This window comes from Centropristis striata, chromosome 6 (assembly GCF_030273125.1).
Source record: "Centropristis striata isolate RG_2023a ecotype Rhode Island chromosome 6, C.striata_1.0, whole genome shotgun sequence".
In the NCBI taxonomy this organism is placed as follows: Eukaryota; Metazoa; Chordata; class Actinopteri; order Perciformes; family Serranidae; genus Centropristis; species Centropristis striata.
Window position 1 is genome coordinate 13,311,100 of NC_081522.1, and position 27,153 is coordinate 13,338,252.

The following is a 27,153-nucleotide window of genomic DNA, read 5'->3' on the forward strand; positions in this document are numbered from 1 at the left end:
GATATTCTTCCAAATGCTGCAAGAAAGTAGCCCCTTGATGTGCTTTAAATGAATCCCTGGGTTAGAAACTGTTTCAGTGCAATAACACTGAGAGGAGGACAAGCTTTTATGCCTTCATTCATTCTAAATGATGTATTATACTTGTACAGTGTGTTTGGATTAGTTATAGGTTGGTACAAACTTTAGTGGATTTTGATCGAAGTTGCCAGTATTTTGTGTTTACAGCCAGTAAACTGGACCGTTCACATGCACAGAAATATAACTGTTCAGGGATTATCCAAGTTATTATCAACAGGATGGAAAAAACAGAGTTGCATGACTCTCTTAATTGTTTTATTAACTTCTGAAACCTAGATATGAATAAATGCAAAAACTTGTTAAGCAATTTCAGTCAGGAAATGGGTCAATATGTTTATTTTAAAGCAAATACCAGACTGATTTGTCAAACCAATGCATCACTTTAATGCTCGTTTGTGCTATATTCTTGTACTTTCAAGCTCCACCTCAGCAAAAGTCATAAAGTTCAGTTGTGTTTTTCTGTTTTTTTCCCCAGAGTTGTCATGTTACTGTGTTTTTTTGCCAAACACTTTGGGTATTTTTCTGCAGCAAAATGCCTCCTTTAATAAAAATTAACAGAAGTATTCGAATGATTCCAAAACCTCTGCAGCCAAACGAGTAGCCTCTCATGTGCTTCCAGCCATGTGATTTGTCCATAACAGTGTTGTTTTGACAGGATGCCCCCGTTGACTTGCATGTTGGCTGACGCAGAGAGTCAAGTTAAGAATAGACACGAAAGTTGTACTAGAGACGTGGGCAGTCTGAGGCAATGAAAGGTTTGTTTGTTAAAGCTCATCAGAGCTTGGCAAAAATAGAAACATTCTGTAACCAACACAATTAAGTTTATTAGCCCAGAATGTGGAATTTGTGGAACTGACATGTAGTTTCTGTTGAAAAACTAGGCATTGTGCTGTATAGTTCATGCCATGTATACTGTATGTTATTATATGTTTAATGTCCATATTACAGCAGACAAATGTACGATTTTGCATGTTCTTGTCTTGACACATACAACTTGAGCATATTTAATTTTTTTGGTTCGGAAAGTATTCACCGTGGCTCAAGGACACTTGAATTGTGCAGGAATGACAAATTGAATGTATTTTTCTGTTAGAGAAAACACAAAAGCTCAGAATGGAAAAAAAAACACTTCAGGCCTCTCCCTTAAAACGATTTAACACTTCAAAGGAAGTAATTTTATTTCAGTAGTGTTTCAAAGAAATGGAAACTGGGGGACAGTTGTGGGTACACATAACATTTCTGTGTCAAAAACCAAACAGACTTGTTTTCAATAAACTTCCAAAACAGTTTGAACATTAAACTTTTTTTTTGGTTTAAACGTGGGATTCGGGAAATTAGCTGCAGTCCTCAAATAGCTACCACAATGACTTTGATTCATTTTACGACAGGAACTGTCTGTAGCAGATGATGCAGTTCTAATAAAAGTCCAGAATTAGCATCTTTGATGAGCAGGGTTTTTCCACAATTTCACGCACAAGTAAAGATAAAAGATGTCAGCATGATAGAGGAGAACTGTACAAGGGTGAGATTCTCGCCTGAGACAAACTGAGCAGAGGCACAAAAATGGATCTGCAGTTTTCTGCACGTACAGTGAAAAACTACTATGAAACATGACAATACTGCAATAAACAGTGGTCAATATAGTCTGATGGAAAACACAGGAAATAGCCAGCAATTTGCTAAACAACATATCAAAAATATGGTTAAAAGTTTGACTTACATATGATTCATTCACACACACTCCACAGTGCTTGTATATCTAACAGTGACAATAAATGTATCCAGTCTTCTGTGAATGTCAATAACTTTGTTAGGAACAAAGATTAGCACAATGTTCTTTCTCCTGGAAACAAAAAAACTGTTGGGCATTGCAATCTTTTCTATTCTCTACATGTACAGAGGTCATTCAGAAACAGCTGCCACCATTGTGCACTATCAAGTAACAGTTTGGATTAAAACAGAAGGTCACCTACAACACCCAAAGTCATGTTTCCTGCTGAAAGCTAATCTAGCCGTACTCCATGCCATGTTGTTAGTTTACTGTAATTACATTTAGGGCGCAGGAGGAAGGTTGTCAGCTCCTTCTTGCTATTTCTTATGTCTACTTTCTACCAGACTTTTGGTTGATTAGCCTGTATTTGTTATTCAAATGAAATATATTACAAATTTGACAAACCAGTGATGGGTTTCATTGTTTTAAATGTTACTTGGCTAAATTGTTTTTATTGTTTGTTTTTTCAACCCACATGTCAAATAATTTCCACCAAGATACGGACACTTTTTAAAACTAGAATCTGTTGGTCTCATAGAGGAAACTCCTCAGGGGGAAAAACAGCAGTATTCAAGTTAGATATTAGAAGAATCAGTGAGCCATTCATGGAAAGTCATTGCGGGAGGTTTTCCTCAATACTTAACTAGCTGTTCACCATCTCAAACAAGAGATACCAGATTTTAGGGATCATTTTTAATCAAGTAACCATCTTGACTAAGGTGACATTACATTGTTTTGATATATAAAATAAGACACTGGGTGCATGTTGAACATGTTAAATACTGTAACTACATCACTATTGATGTCATTCACTGGTTACTTGATTGAATGACATTGTCATGATTGAACATGTCCGATCGCAACAGATTACAGCGTTCACATTCATAGCAAATGGAAGTATTCCATAAACACCATACAAATATACCCTGACTATATTCTTTGAGCTCTTAATCAAATTGAAACTCGAAAACGTAAAAATTCAGCTGAGATAGCAGCAAAACAGGAATGTCTACAGCAACACACTGTAAAAAAATATACGCTTACTCCATACATAAGGACGGACAACAGTATATATATGCACAATAAAGTGGTTAGTAGGTAGAAATATATTTGGTATGAAAGTTTAGTTAAAAATATCAATTACTGTATATTTATAGATTTTTCAGAGTGTGCATTTTTTTATATTTGATAAAGTTATCTCTGCACAATGTGTTGCATTTTAACATTTTATGCATTAACTGTTGGTCTTTAGTTTTAATATGGGTTTATATCGTTGCTTCAAGCAGTCATTGGTTCCTTCTATAAACTCCTCAGCCCCAACATACTGTAGCTCAAGAGTACAAATTAAATGACAATAAATGTCAGAAAATATATGTAAAAAAAGAAAATGTTATTTTCATATAATTCTTCTGAGTTCTTATAAAGATGATTGACCTCAAAGTCACTAGCAGCCTGATTACTGCGTGACATTTGCGGATAACATGAAGCATCCTGATCTTTAACATCAGGAAGCATTGTGCAGGTTATTTGTGCCACATGATAGAAGCGCCAGTCAAGCAGCAAACAATGATATCCATGCGGCTCCAGTCCTTTTAACACAGATAAAAGCCATGCACAAGCAGCTTATGAAGTTGCTGATTTGATAAGACTTGAACAAAACAAAAAAAATACAGGAAATCGCTTGAGTTGTCCTGGGTGCAACAGGAGTTCAAATATTGATGTTCATGCTGGGATTCACCTGCAAAAACATGAAAACTCACAGTTACTAGACAGAACAGTATCTGGTGTAACTGATCACTAAGTTATGAGGAAACATGTTCGCCTGCAGAGTCCTGTCTAACTTGGAAGTCAAGAATGTCAGGTAAACAGGACATATCTCCCTTTGAGGAAGTGGTTGTGTGTTAAAGAACAATGGAAAGGACGGAAGGGTGAAACCTTGTGTAAACATCAGATCCACTAAAATAATGTTTCTTCAAAATTGTATTTTTCTTCAAGAAGAGAAAGCAGCAAAAAACACATTTTAAATGTATTCCTATTCTGTCAGTGTGGTTTCATACTGCGTATAATTAATTATTATTATTATTATTGCATTAATGTTAAATGCAATAGATGTTTACTAAAAGCAGCAAGATCTACTTTAGCGTCACAAGCTAACTAACTGTGGTGCCTTCTAACAACGTTTAATAGTCAAAACTGAGTCACAAGTTCCTTTATAGATAAATAAAAGCTAAAAAAAAAACATTTTATGACTTCAACTGTAGTGAGATAAGTAGAAGCAGTGAGGAAAAACTAGGATAAGCAAAACCAGGCAATAAAAAACCCACAAAGGGTGCAGTATTTTTTTTAAATAGACACAAATATTTCAAATTTAAGTTTGACAGTCAACCCCTTACAAAGAAACCCTTAGAGCTGCAAAATAAAGAGTTGATTTACCAAAAAACACTAAAAAGTTTTTTTTTTTAATGCAGAACAGGCAAAAATTGCTGTTTTCAGCCTCTAAAATTTGGATTTTTATCACTTTTGTGAGCATTCTGTGCAGGTATATTTCTGTATTAATAAAGGACCAGACCTCATATTTTTTTCTGTGGCTGAGCTCTTTACTGTTAAAGTCACTGTATCCACTTCTCTCATAGAATATTCTCATTGGGATTAGAAAGGTTTCACTTAGTCTGACTCAATGACTTTTCACACTGCATATTCATAACTCAGTTAGTCTGAGTCCTTGATCACACACATGTTGTTTAACCAGGTTAACCAGAGCCCAGGGCTATATGTTCACGGAACAAGCCCTAAGTTAATGTCTGGGTCAGCCCACTGTGGAATATACAAGGCCTGCTCCAGTGTGCATACTTTCTTATAGACCCAGGCTAATGCTGTTAGTCCAGAGTTAAAGGGGTGTGAAAAGCCCTTATATGTGTTTTCTTTTTTTTTTTTAAAGCAACAAACCTGTATTTGACATCAAAGAGGGTTGAGTCATCCTCATCATCGTTCTCCTCATTAAGAGGGGCCATCTCCACACGCTCTGCAGGTGTCGTTATAATGTCATATTTTCGTGTTTTTCTGATCCGTCTCCCAGATCTGTGTGGGGAAGAAAACGTTGCCAAACATGAGACAAACACAAGACATATAATCTCACCAATCAAGCAGACAGACTAAACCACCACATCAGCTGTAGACCTATTTTCCAGATGGTGAGGATTAAAGTTGGAACATTTTTGAGTCCCTACGACCATGTTAAGGACGAAACTAACGCTTTCCTCAAATTAAATCGTGCTTAAACGATTATTTAAAGGACACAAATTGTGACAAATTCCCAGATCATTCTCTGGTTAAACCTTTTTGAGTGTACATATTTGCCTTTTTCCCTGTTTTATATCTTTGTAAAGCAATTTGAATACACAACACTGGGCTCTGGGAACTTTTGATAGCCACTTTACAAGATGCACTGACTGATCCAAAAATATCCAACAAATATATTAGCAATGAAAATTATCATTAATTGCTGCCCAAATAGGAAATATCATCATAATATATCCTTTGTGATAATTGCTAACATTATGGTTATTATCAGAACTGTAAAACATATACTTAACACAGCTTAAAGACAAATAAAGGCACAAAATAGCCTACATAAGGTTGCTTCCTCAAATTCCCTGTAGGGACATCATTAATAGGCCGAGACCTAACACAACCGCATGCTCCTAATCGATTAATTTACCAGGAACACCACAAAGAGCGACATTTATACCGTGATCACACTGTGACTGCATCACTGTACGGCTGTTTATTACAGGCCTTATAGAGCCATATAAGCGTCTAAGGGACACATTTGCTTCAACCTGCCTACCTGATTACTTTGATGACTAGGCATGTGATGAGAGCAGCTGTTAGCACGCAGATGAAAATAACAATGTTTTTCAGAGTTGGAAGATGCGTCATTAGAGGTGAAATCCTGGACCCCACGGCGGCATCTGTGACATTATGTGTCGGTTCATCTTCGCTGATGATGGATGATGATGATGTTGTATTCAACTGCGTCGCGGGTGAAGAAAGAGTTTCTGGTTCGCCACTGACCCGCCAGAGAGCCGCGATGATAAAAGTTAAAACCAGATTGTATGCCACCATGGTGCTGAGATAAAGAAAAGGCGAGCAGTATGTTCTTTCAGTTCTCCAAACTAAATGAAATGCGACAGCAGCTGTCACATTATCGGCTTATCACTGACAGTTTGGGCTGTTTACACAATAACGTGAAACGCAAATATCCATCTCCCTCCGCGTCCAAGCTTCTCCTAAAGGCGGACTTCTAGGTCCTAACTTGCATTTGCTCCTCAAATGTGTTTCCTTTAAGGTTAGTTGTAGCAATTCCTTCCTGATTGCATTAGGGCTGCGTGTAGAGATGGGGATTATCCGCCTCCGGAAGATCTCTGCAGGCTGGCCCACTGTTCCCGGTGCTGAAGAGGAGCATTATGTGGGCTTGTGGTGCATTCAAGGCAAGCTCGTACTTTCTAAGACATACAAACCTGCTGTCAACAGTAATGTATATCCATTGGAATAATTTGGCAAAGCCTTTTCTTTTCTTTTCTTTTATACTTCTGTAGTCTTAGCTATGCGAAAGAACAATCCAAAAAAAGTATTAGTAAGATTTAGACATTAATTTAACATATTTGCAGATTCTCAGAGTTATATATTATTATTATATTATAGATCTGTTAGATTGAATAGTAGGATGAACTATTATAGATTCAGAAATAAAATATTTATATATCTTATATGCATATTTTACCATTTTTATATCACAATAGTTTAAATACATGAGTCTGACACTTTTCATGGACCTCACTCTGAAAAACACAGGACAATGTTTTTTCAGTGGCCTATGCTTTATTACTCTTTTAAAGAATACTACCATTATAATAAAAGTATCACAAAGGTGTATTTAAAATGTAGATATCTTAAGATAACAAATGGTCTAGGCAGTGGTGGAAAAAGTAGCCTACTTGGATCTTTTCCTGTATTAAAAGAAGAACTACCACAGTGTATAAACACAAGTTTAACACAAAACTCCTAACTTCAAAAACTAAGTAGAGGTAAAAGTAGAAGAAGATGTACTAATATACTTCAAGTACCAAAAGTTCTCATTATGCAGAATGTCCTTTTCCCAAATGTATTTGACTGATATGGATGGATTATAATTGATGATGCATTATTAAGTAAACATCATTACAGTTGCTGGAAGCAGGAGTGGGGCTCATTTTTATTATGCTACCGGTAGTTTAATGCATAATTCATTAGTTAACTTATATTATGTATTATTAATGTGAATCTAGAAAGTAACTAATGATGTCAAATAAATGTAGTGTTGTGAGAAAATACAATATTGACTTCCAAAATGTAATGAAGTATAAAATGGCAAAAAATGGAATTCTTTGGTAAAAGTGCCTTAAAAGTTATAGTTAAGTATACTAACTGAGTTAATTTACTTTCCATCTCTGCACCTCCCTTTGAAGTTAGGCCAACATGTTTAATATTTACTCCTATACTCGCATTGCAAAGCTTACATGAATATGTACCAAACGGTTGTGGGACAGCAAGTTAACTGTAAGACTGCCCTTATATTGTGTAATTTGTAGTTGGCATGTATTTGATATGTGTGTATTTAACTACTGATTACTTGGTGGTATCAGCCTAGCATCTGTTAGTGCTCAGCTGCACATTTGGGCTCCACTGGTAAGTCATAAATTTACAACAGCATGTGAAGGCAGCATTTTTCTGTTTACCCATGGGCCATAGCAAACACAATTTTCCAAGGGCAGCAGACTTCACGGGTCATGACCGCACATTCCAGAGAAATTCTTGACCAGACAAGACACTGATAAGCAGTCAATTGATCAGTGATGGAGATGATCATTTAGCGAATCTATAGGTATAACGCAAACACAGAATCCATCTTTGTCTCATTCACACAGACACAGAGGGACAAGTGATGATTTATCTCCATTTATACTATCCTAGGCTTTGGGTTTACAATCTGCATACTCCTATTGAAAAGTAGACCAACACTTATATTTACTACTTAAAAGTATCCCTCTTAATGCTGGTGAGTATAAAGGACTTGCTCTTAATATTGATCAGAGGACATCAGACATTTCTTACAGTGTCCAAGCCTGTAGGGGCTACCTTTATCTGAAATAAAAGACAGATTTGTCTGTTTTTGATATCTGGTCTTATTTCTGTATAGCTACTACTGCGCATGTGGGCCCTCTCCTGTGCTTCTTTATGTGAGAGCTATTTAATTTGATCAAAGCCCACCAGATGGCAGTACAAAATAACAACGGGAGCCTGCATTGTCCTTCAGTGCTGAGGTTGAAATTCGGCACTGACTGGTTTGAGTAGGCCTTAATGACCTGTAGCCTTACACTATTGACTGTGTAGGTTAGTTTAAAGTGGATCTTTTATAATACTACAATTTTTAAGAAAGTGAAGAACATATTATCCACGGACAAAATCATAAAGTGCCACTGCATTAGCTATGTCCAGGTTTTGCATGGACTGGAGATTTTTTGCTCATTGAGGATGTTCATTTTACCTTTTCCCCACAAGGGAAGATAAAAATGTTAAGCTAAAGGGGATTATCACATTCTGAGAGGCTGGCCTGAACTTTGCACACAGAAGCAGCTCTGAATGTGACCACAGTGGTCAGGTTACATTTCTTTAAACTGGCTTACACCACGGTTTGTTGTTTTTCAGTTCAGTTTCAGTTTAGCTACTATTATACACACACATAGTAAGAAAAAAACTAGGTTCAGACAAAAATACAGTCATGAACTTTAGGCAGGTTAATTACAAGACGTGTAATTTGTGTGCCTCCAAAGAACTCCCTTGGCAAACTTCACCATTAATCTCTACTATTTGTTGAACAACATTACCACACCACTATACTGAATCATTTGTCATGCTAATTAAAAAGCAAACATAAGAACATAGCCTTCCTGTTCTTGTGTCAACTGTTAAAGGTTATTTCCAATGTAAGATGATGTTTGGCATAAATGCTTTCATGTGAAATACAACACCCATGAATGCAATCCTGCCCCACCCTTCTGCAACAGTGGTTTATAGTTTTCTTGTTGCAAAACCTGTTGCTGCTTTTCCACCTTCCTGTTCTGACAAATAAATGTTTTATGTGACATGCTGATCCTTGCTGCAGGTTAGTGTGAGTCCAGACTGTGCTTATGTGTGCTTAAGTGGTACAATATTGAAAAATATAAAGGGCATTTTTAAAACCTCTACTGCTGAAGACTAACTGATTCTCCACTTCTATATGAATTGGTAACATGCATTGGTGAAATACGTATTCACATAATGTATTTAAGTACAAGTAATAATGCCACACTGTGAAAATACTCCACTACAAATAAAAACCATGCATTTAAATCCTTACCAAATAAAATATGATATTTATTCATTGATTTATTATCAGCAAAATGTCCTTAAAGTATGAAATGTAATTGTATTCACTGTGCAGTAAACGTTCCTTTTCTGTGATTTAATATTATACCATGTATGATGATTTTGGATTAATAATACTGCTGCATTGATTTTTATTTGTGGTTGTGCTAAGTTTAACCCCTTTATGTATTGTTGGGTAGTTAAACCTACAGAAATGCATCATATGTAATAAGATCATAGTATGTTTGTTGTGTTGCTGTCCTGTCAGAAACCACATATTTCTAAAAAGTAATCTTTTCTTGGTGTCATAAAACAGTTTGCAGCATTGTGATAATGTATTTTCCAGCTGATTTCAAAGGAGTTTTAAATCACTCAATACTTTTTCAACACACACAGGAATCCTTGAGTTTATCTCAAACATTCAAAATCAACACATCTAGAGATACATGGTTTTTACTGGACAGCATGGCTAAATTGTAATCTGTAAAGTAATTAAAGCTGTCAAAAACATGTAGTTGTGTAAAAAAAGTTGGCTAAATGATTTCCCTCTGAGATGTAATGGAGCAGATGTATACAGTTGCATTAAAATGGGAATACTCAAGTAAAGTACAAGTACCTCGAATTTAAACTTAAGTACAGTTTTTGAGTAAATGTACTTAGTTATTACACCACTGTCTATATATTAATGCCACATTTGTTTACAGTGACTACAGTGTAGGCCTAAGATAATACTTAACTTAAGATCAGTTGAACAGCTGTTTATTTACCTCTACCTTTCTTTTTTCGTTCATGCAACACCAACAGTAATAACCTGCCTTAAGTTCAGCAGAGTACATTTCCAATTTTTAATCACAAAAAACAACAAAACAATTTTAGATTGTACTAGATTGTATTTTAGGTGACATGGAAATATAAAGGTAACAGATACTACTGAGGTTATTTTGGGATCTTAACAGATTTGTTGCGTAAGCACTTCCCTATCCGAACCAATATAACCAGTCAGTCAATATAAGGCTGTGTTCACTTCCCTTGTAATGTCTGGTTTTGTACTGCACTTGCAGGGTTCTCCTGTTGCTAGGCTGAGGATCTTTTTAAAGACATCTTCCACTGCAGAGAGCATGCGCTGTTGAGTCAGACATCTCATTGGTCACTGATGGGGGGTGGAGTGCATACCACAGACTGCAGAGACTATCCAAGAAAGGCTGCACTGACTGAGCAGCCAAAGTTTGCTAAATTTGGTTGTCCCCATTAGACTTCCTTCAAACTCCTTCAGTTATAATAAATATTGCATACCTTCTCATTGATTTTGATTGATTTTCACAGGTGGGTCAGGCAGTCATGGTTAGTTATTATTATCCTTATTCAGAGGAGCCTTAATGGTGCAGCTCTACAATATCACTTTCAGCACACATGTTTGTATATGTATGTAATATACAAACATTAAAAACAAATAATCTCTCCTGTGCATGGCATGTCTTCATATTTTGTAAATTGAGTAGTGCATGGCCCCAATCAATCCATTATTGTGAATTGGTGGCACTCAGGGGCCAACTCAATGAAGCCAGTTTACCAAATAAAATTATATTTTTGGTAGCCTGTCTCATTTATAGTTGATTTGGTTCCAAATCTTAAGGGAAAATAGTTGAATTTGCTACATTGAATTAGTCTTCATAACCAGGAACAACGCCTGATCTCTTATTATGTTATACTGTAAGCCACATAAACATGTTATTGATAATTTATTGACAGTGCTGCACATAGGCCGACTTCATTATTGAAAGAAGTGTGTTTATAAAGCAAGACACAGAAGTTACTACACAGAAAATAAGCCTAAACTTGACAAAAGTATGATAAGGAAGTCTGAAAGCAGGTAGCCTACACCAGTGCCATGAGAAAGTGTTTTTCTACCCCTTAACAAACATCAACACCTATATTCATATTTACAGTAACATGTACCACTCAATGTGACAGGTATGTTTCACTGTTTCATAAAATTCTCTTTATTTTTTTATTAAAATGTCCTAATTTCGTATCAGTAGGTCACAGAGGTTAGTTGTTTACAATAATCATTGACTAACGTCCAATTCAAGTTTCAAGGTTCATACACTTTTTCAGTGGTCAAATTCAAGCACTTTTCAAGCTTTTCCAGTACCTTACAATGGTTTTAAGTCTCATGTTTTAGATGAGTACTTGCATGCTAAAAGGGGTAATTTCACTCAACCATACCAACAGCTATGGTATTACGCTTTTAACAACCAAAAGTACAGTTTGCTAATCTCAATATTCAATTTAGTATTTTTTTTATTGAACATGTGATTATCTATAGTCAGATTGCACGAGAAATACAGTAAGAATTTCAAGCATTTTCAAGCACTTTATCCAAAATCCAAGCACTTTTCAAATCTTGAAAATACAACATTAAAATTTAAGCATTTTCAAAGATTTCAAGCATCCGTATGAACCCTGTAGTTTGATTTGATTGGTTTACTGTGCAGGCTACGGTGATATGTGTAGCAATTCCCCCATAGCCAAAAAACAACATACAAATTGTTTTGTTAACCGCACTAATTGTGTCGAGCAAAACGTTTCAAATGTATAGCCGTGAGTTTGGGCTCAGGAAAGAAGGGTTTCAGCGGCAGGGGTGCACGATCTCAAAACCGACCTCAAACCGATCTTATCTACCTCCTCAAAGGTCTGAAAGTGCTCCTGCAGGTACGCGTCCTCCTGCATGACTGTGTTGTATGTATGTTGTACTATAACGAAACCAAAAACTCAGGACACTTTATTTATGGTTGCAATTCTTTTGTTAGTTTGTCCTGTAAATTGTTGCTATTTATTTTAAGTTCAATATTTTATTAACTAACTCCGACATTGTGATTTCCTTTATTCTTTTAAAGAAAAATACTGCTATGTTATTGTTTTTCAATAAAAGAAGATTCAAACATTGAAGGTGTATGCTGTCAGTTATAAAAAAAAAATCGGTATCGGCCAAAATCGGAATCGGCAGGTCAGGCTTTTTAAAAATCGATGATCGGCCAGAAAATTGCAATCGGTGCACCCCTAGTTTTCAGGTTCAGTCGGCTGCTTAGAGCTAGCTCGATGGGGCTGGAGAGGAAGTGGAGTTTGGCTTACGTTGAGAGGAAAGTGGGCAGAGCCGCTGAAGGATATGAGCTCAGGCAGAGGCAGAGAGGAGGACACACACAACAGAGGAGCAAGGCGTCGAGAACGGAGAGGAGAGGAAGGGCGGAACGATGCGGCCGAAAGACCCACCAAAACGACCAAAATCGCCCAAAATCGCGACACCGACCGGGGTAGACGACGGCGGATAGACACGACATCCGAAATGGGTAAGATCTTCCGAGTAATCGTACATTTGTAGCTGTAAAATACGATTCGGGTGTCTGGCAATATGGTGGATAGAACGACAGTGAGACGCAGTGTTGTAAAAATGGCCATGGTGTTTGTCAGCGAAGAATACATAAAACGTTGAAGAGAGTGCAAACTGCATTGAATTATGTTTAAGTTGATGGAATTTGGATGTTTGTTAGCGCTGTTTCGAGTTAACTTAATTTGTATTTGAACAAGTACATTTATTCTCGACCTGTTTGGAGTTATTTCAACCTACGCATTTAAAATTTGCTTTGTCCTTGAAAGGGCAAATGCCCTTGTATGAATTTAATCGACAAAAACATCAAATATAAGCAAATGTTTTGTCTTTATATGTTGTATTGAGAGTGATTGGCAACAACAAAACAAGCTGAAGCATGTTTTTTTTGTTTCTTTTGACTATATTCGTTTTTTTAGGTTTTTCATCGAACTGTAAATCAAAAAATATTTTCAAAATGATCTTTTTTGCATTATCTTACCACTGAGTGTACACATGTAGTTACTAAGAAGATTTAAGTAAGTGTAAGATGCTTCATACTTATTAATTAAAAATAGTTATATTAATTAATTGTGATAAGTGGTCTAAAAGCTCAAAATATTACTATTTATATCAATTCTTCTGTTGTAGACACTGTATATAAACTATAATTGATTTGTTTGCCATATGAAGGTTCTATATGTGATAAAAGCTTAGATATACTTCGAAATACAAAATAGGGTGTTGGCTTTTAACCCTTTCATGCACTGAATGGAGAAGTAATTTAAATATGTACATGAATTTTATTTTCCATTTACATTACACCTGCAAGACATGTAAAGAAATAATTTTATGTTAAAAAGCCTTACTACAATTAGTATTAGAATTTGAGGAAGCTCAAAATACTGTATTTAAAATTAAATAAAGAAATAAATTCATCTTTATATCACAGTCTCACGGACATGGTTGTGGATTTCTCATACATGAAGGCAAACACTACATTTAATAAAACTGATTATATACAATCTTTTATAATAGATAGTTATATATTAAGCTACATTGTCAAATCCAAAGGATTAGCACCACCCTACACATTACAAAATGTCTTTTTGGGGCTATTCTCAATTGGATGTTACTGTTGAAGATTCATTTTGTTGCATTTTGACCAACAAAAACAAACGAAAATGAAACATTTTTTCCAGACTTAAAATGCTATGACTTTTAAATGATTTTCTTAATATGTTAATGAGCCCTGAAACATTCTCAAAATATATATTTTTAAATACTTTAGCCAGTTAATTTAGGCTTTCATGCCAACGTAAGTTGCGATTTTGTTAATTGCGACTACAAAAAGATCATAATCGTGTTTTGTATTTTGCAGGGATTCCCTTGATGTTTCACGAACTGCGTCAAAGAAGAGATCATCTGACCCAAGCTTAATGGTATGTTGTTTTTTTCTAAGCAGTCCAGGCTTCAAGTGCGTGCAGTCTACATAGCTTCATTGGCTTTACTGCCACATACATGTAGCCAGTAGGGTGTGCTGTTGTTACATTTAATCTCTGAACCTTTATTTTTCTATTTTAAAGGGTTGAAATGTAGCTGCCATGGAGTCGTGAATTGCAAGATTTGGGTGATTTGCACGGCAACGGGGAATTGTAAGTATAATTTTAAGGTTGATTGACTGTGTGCAGAAACATCAGTTAACTGTGCACTGAACTCTTAAAATCTGTCAAATTAAATCAACAGTATTTTATTAACTTTTCATACATAACCGAATAAACGGCAGAGTAAATCCTGCATTTCATTATTATTATTGTATAAAATAGTATTGTCGTAATTAGGAAATGCAGATTGACATTATGTATTATGTGGGGGTTTTTTGCATTAGTGGTCAATTTCAACTAAAATATGTGTTCGAAGTTTGGACATGACTGCCCCCTAGTGTATAACGTGGCAAAAAAAAATATGTGTCTGTGGTCAAACACCAGACTATGCGGGAGATGGTTAGTATTAAATAATTATGTAACTGCAGCTCATGTAAATTTTAGACTACTTCAACTGTCAGAACTCTGTCTAAACTTAATTGGACCACTAAAGAGTTAAGCATACACTAAAATCATAGGATCCGCCCATTAGTTGTCTTCAGTATCAAACTCTTCATACAGTTTTTTGAAAAGTGTTGAATAAAGTTTTAGACTCATCAAATTTAAATGTGTTTATATTTTTAAAGACTTATCGTAATAAACATTCAGTTGTTTAAAAAACAACAACAACATATTTGTAATATGTACATGGTGGTCTTTAGACTAGCTTGCTAACCTGTAAAGCACACAAATTCTTTATGATTATTCTTTTTGTCAGAACATATCCCATGTAATAAACAAACCCAAAACTGCCCATCATCACATCACAACTATCAGTCATAAGTAAAACACAGAATATATTAGAACATCAAACACAATGCAAGCGGCATGTATTTACAAAATGCTACAAACGCCAGTGCCGCGTTGAGGTACAGAGCGCTGCATGTTTGCGCCTTTTCATTTTTTTGGTCGCCAAGACCAGATAAGTTGAAAATGCCAACTTTGGGTAAAACACTGCGTTTGTCACTCTCACCTTCACCTAGCTGTCCAATCACAGTGGAGGAGGTCAAATCCTGTACCAGCCCTGAACAATAGTGGATAACTAATAGCTTAATGCTGGGATGTTTCTTAACCCACAAAATCTCAAATACACACATAGTCCTTCGTCTCTCCTTATGTCCATCAGCCTTCCGTTCCTCCATCCAAACCAATGACCAATGCCAACATTTTTACTTCTGCAGATTTTATGTATCATAGCAACCGAAGCGTTTCAGCAACAACAAAAAAAGTGGAACCTAAGCACTCTCAGCAGGCCGTATTCAGTTGAGAGTCTGGTGTTTTAAGCTGGGGGTAAAAACCCTTTGGCGGACACACCCCAAGTTGTGGCTCCTCGCCAACAATTTGTGGTTTTGCTATCTCAAAAGATGCCTACGATCATGCTTCCATTTCCGCCATGTGAAGAGACTAACTATTCAAGCTTTTGGCACAGCATCATTCATTACTGCTTTGACCAATTTACTACTCAAGAAACTTCTGACATTACTTCTCCTTGGTAGAGTTTACTCAAATGAAAGAGTTGTACTAAGACTCCACTAGTACAAGTCAGCTTTGACGGACAGCGCTAAACATAAGTCGTACTGCCATATCTGTCAGTACAGTTTGAAATCCTGTGCAAACATTCCACACATTTTTTGATTACATTTTGTAAGTTGACAAAACAGTGGCATTTCGTAAGTGTATTTGTAAAATAACTATTGGCTAATTTGACTACACAGTTGCACTCTAGAAATTTAATTAAAAAATTACCTGTAAAGTGCATCATGAAAACGGCCAAATTAATTAAATTAATAACAATTTGTTCAACACAATAAAATAATTAGGTGCCATGGGGTGCATCGGACCGTGTTGTTCATTATTCCCGCGTGCCAATTTTGTTGTGATTAGAATTACATTTCTCAGACCACCCCAAAGTTTCAGCCGAATCAAAGTTTGATATTTGGTGCCCAACTAACGGCATTGTAAAAACTTTTGCATTTATATATAAGTAAGAGAAGAATTGTCTTCACTTGGGACATAAAAACAACAATTTTCTAATAGTTCAGGATGCACCAATAAGGAAACTCTGGAAGACTAAAATAAAAAACCTACTTGTTTTGATCAATATGTATAGCACAACATTTACACTTACTCATAATGCGGAAATTTTAAAATAATCTAAAGATGGATCATTGATTATTTTCCATGGACCTTGCTCAACTAAAAAAAAAATTTTCTGAAACTTTTTCTTTCTAAAATGTAAAAAGTAGCCATAGAAACTTTCAGGAGTCCCGACAACAAAAGGCCTCAGGATAGAAATCCCCTCCCCAAAGAACTTGCAGGCAATGCCATCCAGTTAGCAATGTGAATTGCTCAATTTGAGAGTACAAATGCAGTCAAGGGACAACTCTGAGAGACACAAATTTCCCCAAGGGCACAAAAATGCACCACAGCACATGGCCTGTCAACGGCAGTTAAAAAAAACACTGACGTATGTTTCAGTTCACGTCTGCACAAGTTAAAATGCAGGTAGTCTGTTGCAAAACCCCTCAAAAGACTTGAGGACAAATTGTAGTAATTATTGTAATGAGTTGTTATTATTGGTCAGATTCCATTAATGAAGTAATAACGGTTGGTTTGTATACTGTATTTGGCTTCCCATACACTGTAAAGTCCTATGGGATAGTTTTAACCAAACAATGTTGATTTGACCAAGATAACATGTCACGTAGGTAACAGTGAATAGGGAAGTTGTAGTATTGAAACTTGTAATGAATGTATCCTCATCATCTTTAATCCATTGCAATTACCATTCAAACACCAATTTAGCCACACAGAGTGGTCCACTAACTATTTCTTTGTAAGTATGATGTATGTTGATATGGGTATGATTCAATGTTTCTTATTTTTTCCACAGTGGAGACCACGACTGGGATGAAGATTCTCGAATTTGGAAGAAAAAGAAGTCAGCTCTGTAAGTTTACCATATTTGACTTGAATTCACATGCTAACTGAGCTCATTGTAATGAATAGAAATTTTGATTTGTTCCCTATAACCAATACCGATATGTTGAGGATACATGCTCTTATTTTAAGTAGACCTTACCCTATTTGGAATATTTATTGCTGCCATTCACTTTTAGTTCTAAAGGCTAGCCAAAGACCTAGGTGTTAACTTTGTAGAGTGCATAAACAAGGAGTAGGTTTGTAAATGTAACTTAGAGTGGTAGCACATGTGCAACAATTTCCAACATGTTGCTACTTTCATTATTCAATAATATAAGCTAATATACTATGGCTTTATAATCACATTGGTTGCCATGCCTCCTGTTGGTTGTCTACTGATGAGCCCAAATTTCTCAAAGAGGTTCTGTATTCTCAATTTTGGCTAAAATTTCTGATAGTTTTTTTGCCCTCAAAACTAAAAACATTTTAAAACATGGCTGTGTTACAATTTTAGTTTACCGCCATATTTCAACACTTAGAGAGTTACACGGGAAATGCTTTCTGATTTTATTTTTTTGAGCAGCAGATATGTGAAAATTGCTATTGTTTGGTGGGTTGCTTTATAGGTATTGGATGCTATTATGTTATTCATTTGTTGGTTTTTCATGTATTTTTTTGTTGACTTGGATAAACTTCTTGTCAATTACGACAATGGACCTTAATTTGCATACAGCACTGTTGCTCACATGCCAGTGTTTTGTTGTTTTGATTGGAATTTGTTTGAACATCACCACTATTGCTGCATAATTAAGTTTTATGCAAAACACATGTTGTGAATAAGGCTAACTGTAGGCTCATCGTACCCCTGGTGGACAGTTGAAGAATTTATTTTTAAGTTGTTGCAGCATTTAGCCAACTCGGACATTTTGCTGATTTCTCAAATTTACTAAACAATGCATCAATTCAGAGCCTTACAACTCAAAACCATTTAACAGATCTTACATTGTCAGTATAGCTTCCTGCACATTTCGATTAATAACTTAGAACTAAGAATTCCTATGGGCGAGATTCCGACAAATCTCTTCCCCTTATTATGTGATGCATAAAAAGTTGTATATAATGTCCAATTGCAAAGTATACCAGCTTTTGTTTGCAATATTGCAACAGCTTTGATTCTTAAACAGTTATGACTCTGGAATACAATAGCAATTTTGTCACGAAAAAAACCCAACAACAACTAACGGTGTGGTTACACAAGCTTATATTTCAGAATCGCACATGTACTTGCCGATGCTAGCTAACGCAACTGAAAGCTATCCGTATATATGTTACGAAACGATCATAATTTTAGTGTACTTTAGCATGCCTTCTCTAACTGCTGGACAGTGAATCATTACGCATTTCAGTTGCACTGTGGGCTTACAACTTTTCCTTGTTTTTTTTTATCCTATCAAGACGCCATTCAAGTGGATATTGCTGAAGTGGAGACAGCGTTGTATAACGTGAAGATGGCAAAGTCATTTGGCAGTTAGCCAAATTTTGTCAAGACCAAACCTTTTTCTGACTGGACTTTGGCGTTTGGAATTTTTTTTTTTTTTTTACGACAACATGGACACTGGAACATCTTTGCTGGCTGTGTAGTGGACTTTAAAAAATTACACTGTTGTTTTTTGGAAAACACAAATTCAGCCTTTGTACGATTGATATTCAAATGTTGTTTATAAATAAAGTGTATGTCCTCGTATTTTTTTTCCTGGCTTTGTTTCATTAGCTAAATAATCAGAACACCACAAGTGGATATTTTGCGTAATATTTTAATAACGTTAAAGTCCATTAGCTCGGTTGTTGGTTTTAATATTTCAGCTAACCCGTACAACAAATAAATTTGATTAGCACTGACTTCGTACTCATTGATGTTTGCTAATGTATAGGCTAGCACAAGTGCTAATGATAAGCTTCGTATTGGGTCGATTAATCTCCTGAAGTAATGCTCTCTTTTTCGTGTGTTTTTACAAACAAAATTTGACTCAATGAATAAGAAAAAGGAAAAGTGGTTGAAAATGAATCAGTCTCGATTAGTCACACTAGAAAACCCTTAACATACCCAATTAAAACAGTGAACAATACACTTTTTTTTGCAAAGTACATTGCAACTATAAAGGCTTTTGGTCAGAACAGAAATGGTTTCCAAAGGCTGTCTAAAATGGCTCCTGGTTGTCCTTCTTCCTGTCTGAGCAGGAAGTGATGCAATTGGTGCAACAAAAATTATATATACTTTTAAAGCCTCTAAGTGTTCTTACCTTTTTATGAAGTGTGAAGTAAAGGTCTCAACTTCAAGCCTAAGGCAGAAAATAATTGTAAATTTATATAAAAGCAAAATTTAAACATAATAGAAGGGGTGGGACTTAAACATCACCTGAGTGTGGGGTAAATGGAAATAACGTCAATCAAAGGCAAAGCTTTCAGAGCTAGGAAGGAGCTCTAGATGGCGGCTGAGCCTTGGGAAGGGTGCCATGGGCTTTCGTCAGACCGTTTTTCTCGCCCGTTTTTCGACCGAGACCGCTTGATTCTGATTTAAATTGAAGTGTAGTGATATTACGATCGGTGTTTTAACGGGAATTTAGGCGTTTTGAGTGGTTTTTGGGCTGATTTGTCGAGCCGTGCGAGCCGTCTGTGCTGAGGGAGTCCTTGTCGTTGTTTTCCATACTGGGCTCTGGCAGCCATGGCGCGCCTCCATTTTTAGTGTGCTGCTCGCCTCTGTCGCTCTGAGTCTGACAGCAGATGCAGACTTTACAGGCCTAAAAGCTTTACGAAACAAAGCTATTTTTTGTTATTTATTGTTAAGTTATTATTTTTACTGTTATTTTTATTCGAGTCGGACAAAACCCTGTGATAGAGCGAACGTGAATCTAATAGTTCATTTATAGGTTACCACCTTTCTTTGAACTGAATTGGTCTGTTTACATTGTGCATTGCTTAATTTACTCATTTTCTCATGCTTAAATCTTATTTTTCTAACCCTTCATGTGATGACGCAGTTAGAATTAATTGCATGCGGCTTGATCCGAGGACTATGATATAAGACATACGTTGGATATTTAACGTATTGTAGCAGCACCTGTCATTTTTCCTAGCTATATTTTAAATTAGCGATGTAAATAATGATACTTAAATCTTTCGATTTAATGCCTTTTTCTTAACTCGTGTCGCACCGCCTGGGTTTTAACTGCCACCTGAGCAAAGGCAGTCTTGTGGGACTTGTATGATACTTCATGCTCCCTCTAACTTTTTGACAGTAAATACCAGGACAAAAGATCATCCTTTCAAAAGATTTTCAGGATACTACCATGATGAAGAATAAAAGTAAAAAACAAGAGGATGAAGGATCGGCTCAAAGCAATGCATCAAGGTATGATCCTTATACTTTTTCTTAACTTCTTCATATTTGGTGTGATTGTTTACCTTGTCAAGCATGGTTGATCACCTGTGTATACATTTACGACGTGGTTTTGATGAAGTGCACCACTGTCATGAATGACCTTGCTATTGTTTAATAGCCACACCCTGATTTTCCTACCATTTCTTTCACTCAATACTGAGGTTTCAGGCCTGTGTTAACAGATCATTGCCCACAAGATGTATGTGTTAGACCACGGGAAAACTCATTTGTCTTGCAGTATGTTGCTAGTTATTTGTCACAAATGTTTGATGTGCTATCGCTATAATGTAATGACCTTGTCTAACTAGTTGGTACTGCATTGCACCATTTTTTTTATCAACGTTGTTGCTCGTTTTTTTTTATTTATTTCAAAAACAATGTATTGTTTTGGTGTTATTTGTGGTCAGTATTATGCCCAGTATTTTAGATGGCTAATATATAACATATGTTGTCATGAGTAAATAAGGTTGCATGTGCTTTTAATTAATACATTTTTATATTAATATGTACGCTTTTATCTGGACCTGTGCTTAAAGTTTTGACCAAGTTATTGACTTTTAGGAAATACAAGTTAACTTGCACTTCATAATTTCTGCTTATTTAAGCCCTTTATTCCAAATATTTCAATGCTTTGTAAATACTTTCGTTTTGTTTTAGATGGAAAGCAAAACTTAAAACTACTTCACCCCTGTGTATTCTGACATTATGTCACTGCTCACATGCTTATGTAATATACCCTTTTAACCTCCAGCTTTACATTTGTTTTCAGGAGAAGTTTTTGTTTTAGGGGCCTTATTTCAATGGAAAGCTTTGATTTAAATATTTATCTTGACACACGATTGTTTAATATAAAATTATTCAATGATTGCTTTCACCTGTCAAGCAAGATATTTTATCCATTGATTGCCCATATCACATACATTTGCTATAATTTTTAAGTAAGTTTAAAATGCATTTGTATTAATATTAGCTATATCAACATTAATGGTGTTAGTTTAAGCATCTGCATTGAACATGTTTTATGCTTGTGAATATTATAACAAAAAAATGTTATTTTTAAATTAAATTTGACTATGTGTATTACTTGTCAGGCAGATTATAGGCCTACAACAAAGACTATTTACACTTTAATATGTTTTTGTCTGCTGTTCTTTTTCCAAGAAAGATGATAAATATTTGCAAATGTGTATCTATCATCCTCAGGTATCTGAATCTACAAATATCAAAACGAGTGGAAACACTATTCTATTTTCATCAATAAAGATGTTTTTTAAAAACTAATATCAGGTGCATTTGCATGGTGTCAGAACAATGCAGGAATTCAGAAACACCACAAGTGGCTTGCCATTATTTAAAAAATGTTTGTATTTATTGCATAGATTTATTGCATAAATGCTATGGCCAATGCTGCCATGTTGTCACAACAAATAATGCAGCCTGATCACAATAGACTGTTGTGTTTTTAGATAAAGACACAGAGAAGTTTGGATACTAAATGCAGGTAATCACCCTCACAGCATTTTACTGACTGTACACTGCAGCAGGTTACATCACACTTGTAGTTTTTCTGTGTGATCTTGTGGCAGCCATTTTAGTACTTTCAGCTGTGTGTGTAATATGTCCTCTGCTACTGATGACAGCCCAACTTTCTCATACTGATATATGAGCACAGTGGGCATGCACCGCAGCAAAAAGGGCTACAAAAATCTGGTGACTGAGTGCAACATTGCATCTTACTAAAGTACTATATACATGCTCTCATGAGTCACAAAATGGCCCTTGCTTTGTGTGCCCAGCTTGCTCACTTATCTGTATTAAAACTCAGCTCAGAACTACATGGAGGAGGAACAGGAAGAGTTCAGACAGTGGAAAGCCTGCACACTGCTCTCCTATAGGCCGGAATTCCACCTAGCAACACACCAGCCAATGATAATTCGAGAATTTGTATATGTCCCGCCTACTTTTGACCTCATTTAAAGCGGAAGGAGCCTTGCACTTCCGAGTTTGATCTCAGTCTTGAGGAAGAAACGTAGAAACAGTCATAATATAAACATTAGCACCAGTTAAAGACTTGAATAATGAAGTGCCAAAAAATTAGATATAGTTCTTATTCAAAAACATTCCCATGTAATTATAAATATCAATACATATATGGTTATTCTTCACACAGCGAGGCAAATAAAAACCTTATTCATTTAACAACAACCACACAATAGATAAAATAATGATAAAGCCTGTCTACTAATTTTAATCTTTGCAAGACGAAAAGTCATGTAAGGCAGTGATTCCTACAGATTTATTTTGAGTGAGAGCAGCGCCCCCATGTGTCCAGACGAGGTAATGCACACAGAGGAACCCAGACAGGAGAGGTCATCATAAAAAAGGATGTTTTATCCACTGGTGACCCCCATCACTTTCATGTATTGTCATCTCACATAATCAGCTAATGTCTTTTGTATTTATAGTGAACAAATTATACTGTTGTATCTAAGTTAAACTTAATTCCCTCGGAATAAACCCCTTGAGATTTACCATCTTGTTTTCAAACGGATCACAAAAACATTTAACAGGGTTCCTATAGGTGCTGGAAAAACACTTGAATACTAATGTTGGCTTGGATTTTTAGCCTATATTGGATGCCAAGTCTACAGGTGACACATTTTAAAACATGAACCGTGTCACCCTGCTGTAGTATGCTGTCATGAAACATAATTTTGGTTGTTTATTCCACTTCATCACATTAAATTATTTGTTATTGTGCTGTAATCAGTGTACTGTATAGAAATATATAATTCATCACAGCTGTAATGTGCTGGAAATGCTTGAAAGGTGCTTGAATCTCACTTTGGGAAAAGTTATAGGAACCCTGTTAAACTGTTTAAAGCTCCTTTTTGAGTAAACAACATGTCCCAGTCATTACAAACCAGGGGGTTTTGACATCCAAAAAAGCCCAAGATTAATCTGAGGGGTCATAACGTGATTAATATTGCCTCGTCTTTTTAAAGTGTTTATTTAACACATACTTATGGTAATTTTTGAGACATTTATCGATAGTTTTCATTTTTTCTGAAACAATCAATGCTTTTTACCTCTAAAAAGAATCCTAATAAAACTACTTAAGTACAGATTTGTTTAACTGCTCACAACTAAGGCAATAACCTCTGATGAGGGACCACGGATGCTTTGATTAAAATAACTATTTGTTAAAATGGTTAAACATTTCCAAATCTTAAGATTCTTATTCCTCCATAAAAAGTATTAAGTTTACTGAGGATATGAGTGGGGATACCAAGTGTTCTTCATTTATTTTTGTTTTATTCCACTCAATTAAATAGAACTTCATGTTACAAATAATTGGAAGATTAGCAGAGAGGAAAGATTTTAATACAGAGTAACCACTCAAATAAATGATGTCTTGTTAAATTACAGTTTAGCTCAGTTTGAACTTGTTATTTTAGTGGTAAGCATATCTTAAGCTTTTTAAAAGGTCTCTTAAGAGGATTTGTGTGCCTTAGAGAGAATGAGGTTATAATTAGACTGTTAGCTGACTAAGGAACATGCTGCATGATGTAATTAGGTTTCTGTTTCCCCTCGGCCGACAGTCACACCTTCCTCATGCCATCAAGCTCTTGTAGTTTTTCCATGTCCTATTGAGAGTGTGTGCCCTTTGAGTTTCAGTTTTTAAAGACATTTTTAAGTTTGTGCCACAATTCCATTCACATTTTTGCCATATTGTTGTTGCTGTTGTTGGGTGTACAATATTGTGTAAAACATAGTTCAACATATGCACTGCAAAATCGAAAGAATGAACATGTTCTTGTTCCTGTAGCAATTCAGCCTCAGAGGAATCCAACCGCTCTGCCTCGGAGTCGGGGAGTCAGTCAGAGAGCGAGCATGGCAGTGAGAGGAGGAGATCCCACAACTCCGAGTCAAACAGCTCCTCAGAGTCAGAGAGTCACTCAGAGTCAGGCAGCGAGTCCGCAGAATCCAAGTCACAGCAAACCACAGCAGAAGACAAGAAAGACAAACCAGTTAGAAAGAAGGAGCGTCTGGCAGATGTGAAGAAGGTAAAGGTCACTGAATGTTTAGAGAAGGAACCCAAGTCTTCTGTGGCAACTTGCTGCTGTTTCCAATACACACTATGCTTCCTATCCTCTAATCATCTAGATTGAGTTAACTTTGTTTGCGTAATCAGGCTCCTGATGAGATTATGAAGGTTTAATTTTCAGAACAGTTGTAGTTTCAGCCTGCTTCAGCCATTTTGTCTTTGCATCAAAGGTAGATTGTTGCTGTTTTTTTAGCAGGTTTTGAGCGTGTAGTGTGTTTAGAAAAGCGACGAGAAGTACACTTAGCATACTAGAGAAATCTATACGCTATGGGTTACAGCTGCTGGGATAGTGGGCCAGTCACGTCACATTAAATCAAAGAATACTTGTAATAGGCTGTGAGCAAAACCATATAAGTAGACTTAAATAGAACTGGACGCAAAAAAGATGGAACGCAGACATAATTTAAGTGGACAAATTTCAATAGAACTTGGTGCTGGGTCATAAAGGTATCAAATACTGATACCCAGCACTAATGACAATAAGTATACAGTAGAATAATCAATTGAGGGACCGAATAAAGAATATTTTGAAAATCGATTACTAATTTCATTGTCATTTCTCAAGCAAAAATGCCCCAAAATACCAACTTATAGCTCCTCAATTGTGAGTATTTGTTGCTTTTCTCTGTTTGTAGATGTAAACTGAATATAGTCTGTTTTTCAGACAAAGTATGATATTTGAAAGCACCACCCTGGACTCTGGGGAAACGGGCCACTCACTGTTGTCCTGTGTTTCGTAGACTTAATGATTAAATTGATTTATTGAGACCACAATCGGATGTAAAAAAAAAAAATATTATTATTATTATTTCGAACCTGATAGCACATAGTTACAAATTAGAATGCAGAATGAAATTGTGACACATTACATTTGTACAGTGATACAGATAGTCAGCAGCTCTCTCATAGCTGTTGCTCTTTGTTTACAGATGTGGGATGAACATCCAGATGTGTATGGGGTCAGGAGGTCAAACCGCAGTAGACAGGAGCCGGCTCGTTTAAACATTGGAGCTGGGGTAAGCAGATGTGAACAAAAGACTACAGACAATGAGACTATGAAGACAAACGATAGTGCTATGCCTCCTGGCTATGGCTTTGCTCTGCATAATTATTCTGTTGGCATCAACAAGCCGCTTGTGCCACCTAGTGGATGTTATAAAGAAGTGCTGCTATCGAAAGAAAGCTCTTACTGAAATCTGCCGTGCTTGACTGTATTTGCAGGGCAGCAGTGACTCTGAGAGTGAAAGCCCCAAGAGAAAAACATCCAGAGCCAAGAAAAAAGAGTAAGTGTACTGACTGAGAACATCTTTGGGTATTTGTGTGACTTTATTATTCTATTTATTTATCATTTATTTATTAGTACAGCACCATGTTCTTTCAATCCTGCCATGTTTAGACACTTGAACTGAACTCTTTTGTTGTTAAACACTTGATCCATACAGTAGTTTTGCACAATTCACGTGTGTTTTTGTCATCATGTTGCCAGTCTGTGTTCATATTGTGATTCTTATCATTTTGAACTTGTTTGTAAATGGGTATCTGTTTGTTCCAAATGGGCTCAGTTAGTTTCAGTCAGCCAGGTGTTGTTCTACATTTACATCAAATTTGATTGCTCCGATCATCGGTTTATCCCGGATAAAATTGGGTTGTGGTGACCACCCTGTGGCCAGAATTACATGAAATTATAATTTGGTGATAGCAGTGATGGGGCCTTGAGGGTGAACTTGTGGCATTTCTTTGTTGTAAGAAATATCTGGAAAGATGATGACTCAAATGATGATGAAGAGGAGGAGGAGGAGGAGGAGGAGGCTTCCGACAGTACAGACAGTGAGCAGGAAGAGAAAAAAGTTAGATCCAGAAGACTTCCTGCTAGAAGGTAAGAGTGTAGCGAAGCCTGGCCATCAGACAGCTACCCACTGGTCATCTCCAAATCATTCCATATTGTGTGAGATGTTTTTTTCCTCCTTTACTTTGGTGTGAAGTTTACACCTGAATGCTGCAGCCTGAAGCATTTTGTCTAAAGCACTAAAAATTTAAATCTAATCGGAAAAACATGATACAAAATATTTTGAAATTGTAAAGTCAAGAGAGAACAAAATCGCTGTGATGATGATGAATATGATGATGATCCAGAAATTGGATCCTTATCTCTCCCTGTGCTTCTGTGCTTAACTTTGTGTTTTACAGACCTCAAACCAAATCATCAACAGCCAAAAAGCAGCTATCGCAAAAAGGCAGGAAGTCAAGGAAACAGGACTCATCTGCTGAAGAAGATGACGATGATGACGATGACGACGATGATGATGAAGATGATGAAGGCACTCCAAAGAGGCAGACTCGAAGAAGGGGTGCAACAAAAGTCAAAAGGTGCTTTCCTGAACC

The 27,153-nt window shown here is 36.2% G+C and overlaps 2 protein-coding genes across 5 annotated transcripts in view; one reads left to right on the forward strand and one right to left on the reverse strand.

The window, feature by feature from the left end:
- Positions 1 to 1,225: 1,225 nt before the first annotated feature.
- Positions 1,226 to 6,267, reverse strand: fam174b (family with sequence similarity 174 member B). The gene is made up of 3 exons (XM_059335034.1): positions 5,697 to 6,267; positions 4,796 to 4,927; positions 1,226 to 3,587 (listed from the first exon to the last, which is right to left on the reverse strand). The coding sequence occupies exons 1-3, from the start codon at positions 5,972 to 5,974 to the stop codon at positions 3,584 to 3,586; spliced, it is 414 nt and encodes a 137-aa protein (XP_059191017.1). The 5' UTR covers positions 5,975 to 6,267; the 3' UTR covers positions 1,226 to 3,583.
- A 6,214-nt stretch (positions 6,268 to 12,481) lies between these two features.
- The window catches only part of chd2 (chromodomain helicase DNA binding protein 2), a 28,662-nt gene continuing 13,990 nt past the window's right edge, over positions 12,482 to 27,153 (forward strand). Inside the window, exons 1-11 of one of the 4 annotated variants that reach the window (XM_059334269.1) lie at positions 12,483 to 12,642; positions 14,041 to 14,101; positions 14,246 to 14,314; positions 17,196 to 17,252; positions 18,680 to 20,633; positions 22,130 to 22,164; positions 24,493 to 24,730; positions 25,701 to 25,787; positions 25,993 to 26,054; positions 26,519 to 26,647; positions 26,959 to 27,138. In XM_059334269.1, the coding sequence (XP_059190252.1) occupies positions 25,701 to 25,787; positions 25,993 to 26,054; positions 26,519 to 26,647; positions 26,959 to 27,138 (458 nt within the window). In that variant the 5' untranslated portion in view covers positions 12,483 to 12,642; positions 14,041 to 14,101; positions 14,246 to 14,314; ... (2 more) ...; positions 22,130 to 22,164; positions 24,493 to 24,730. Of the gene's footprint in view, positions 12,643 to 14,040; positions 14,102 to 14,245; positions 14,315 to 17,195; positions 17,253 to 18,679; positions 22,165 to 24,492; positions 24,731 to 25,700; positions 25,788 to 25,992; positions 26,055 to 26,518; positions 26,648 to 26,958; positions 27,139 to 27,153 lie in introns of all 4 variants that reach the window. The other 3 variants (XM_059334268.1, XM_059334266.1, XM_059334267.1) reach the window with 3 other exon arrangements.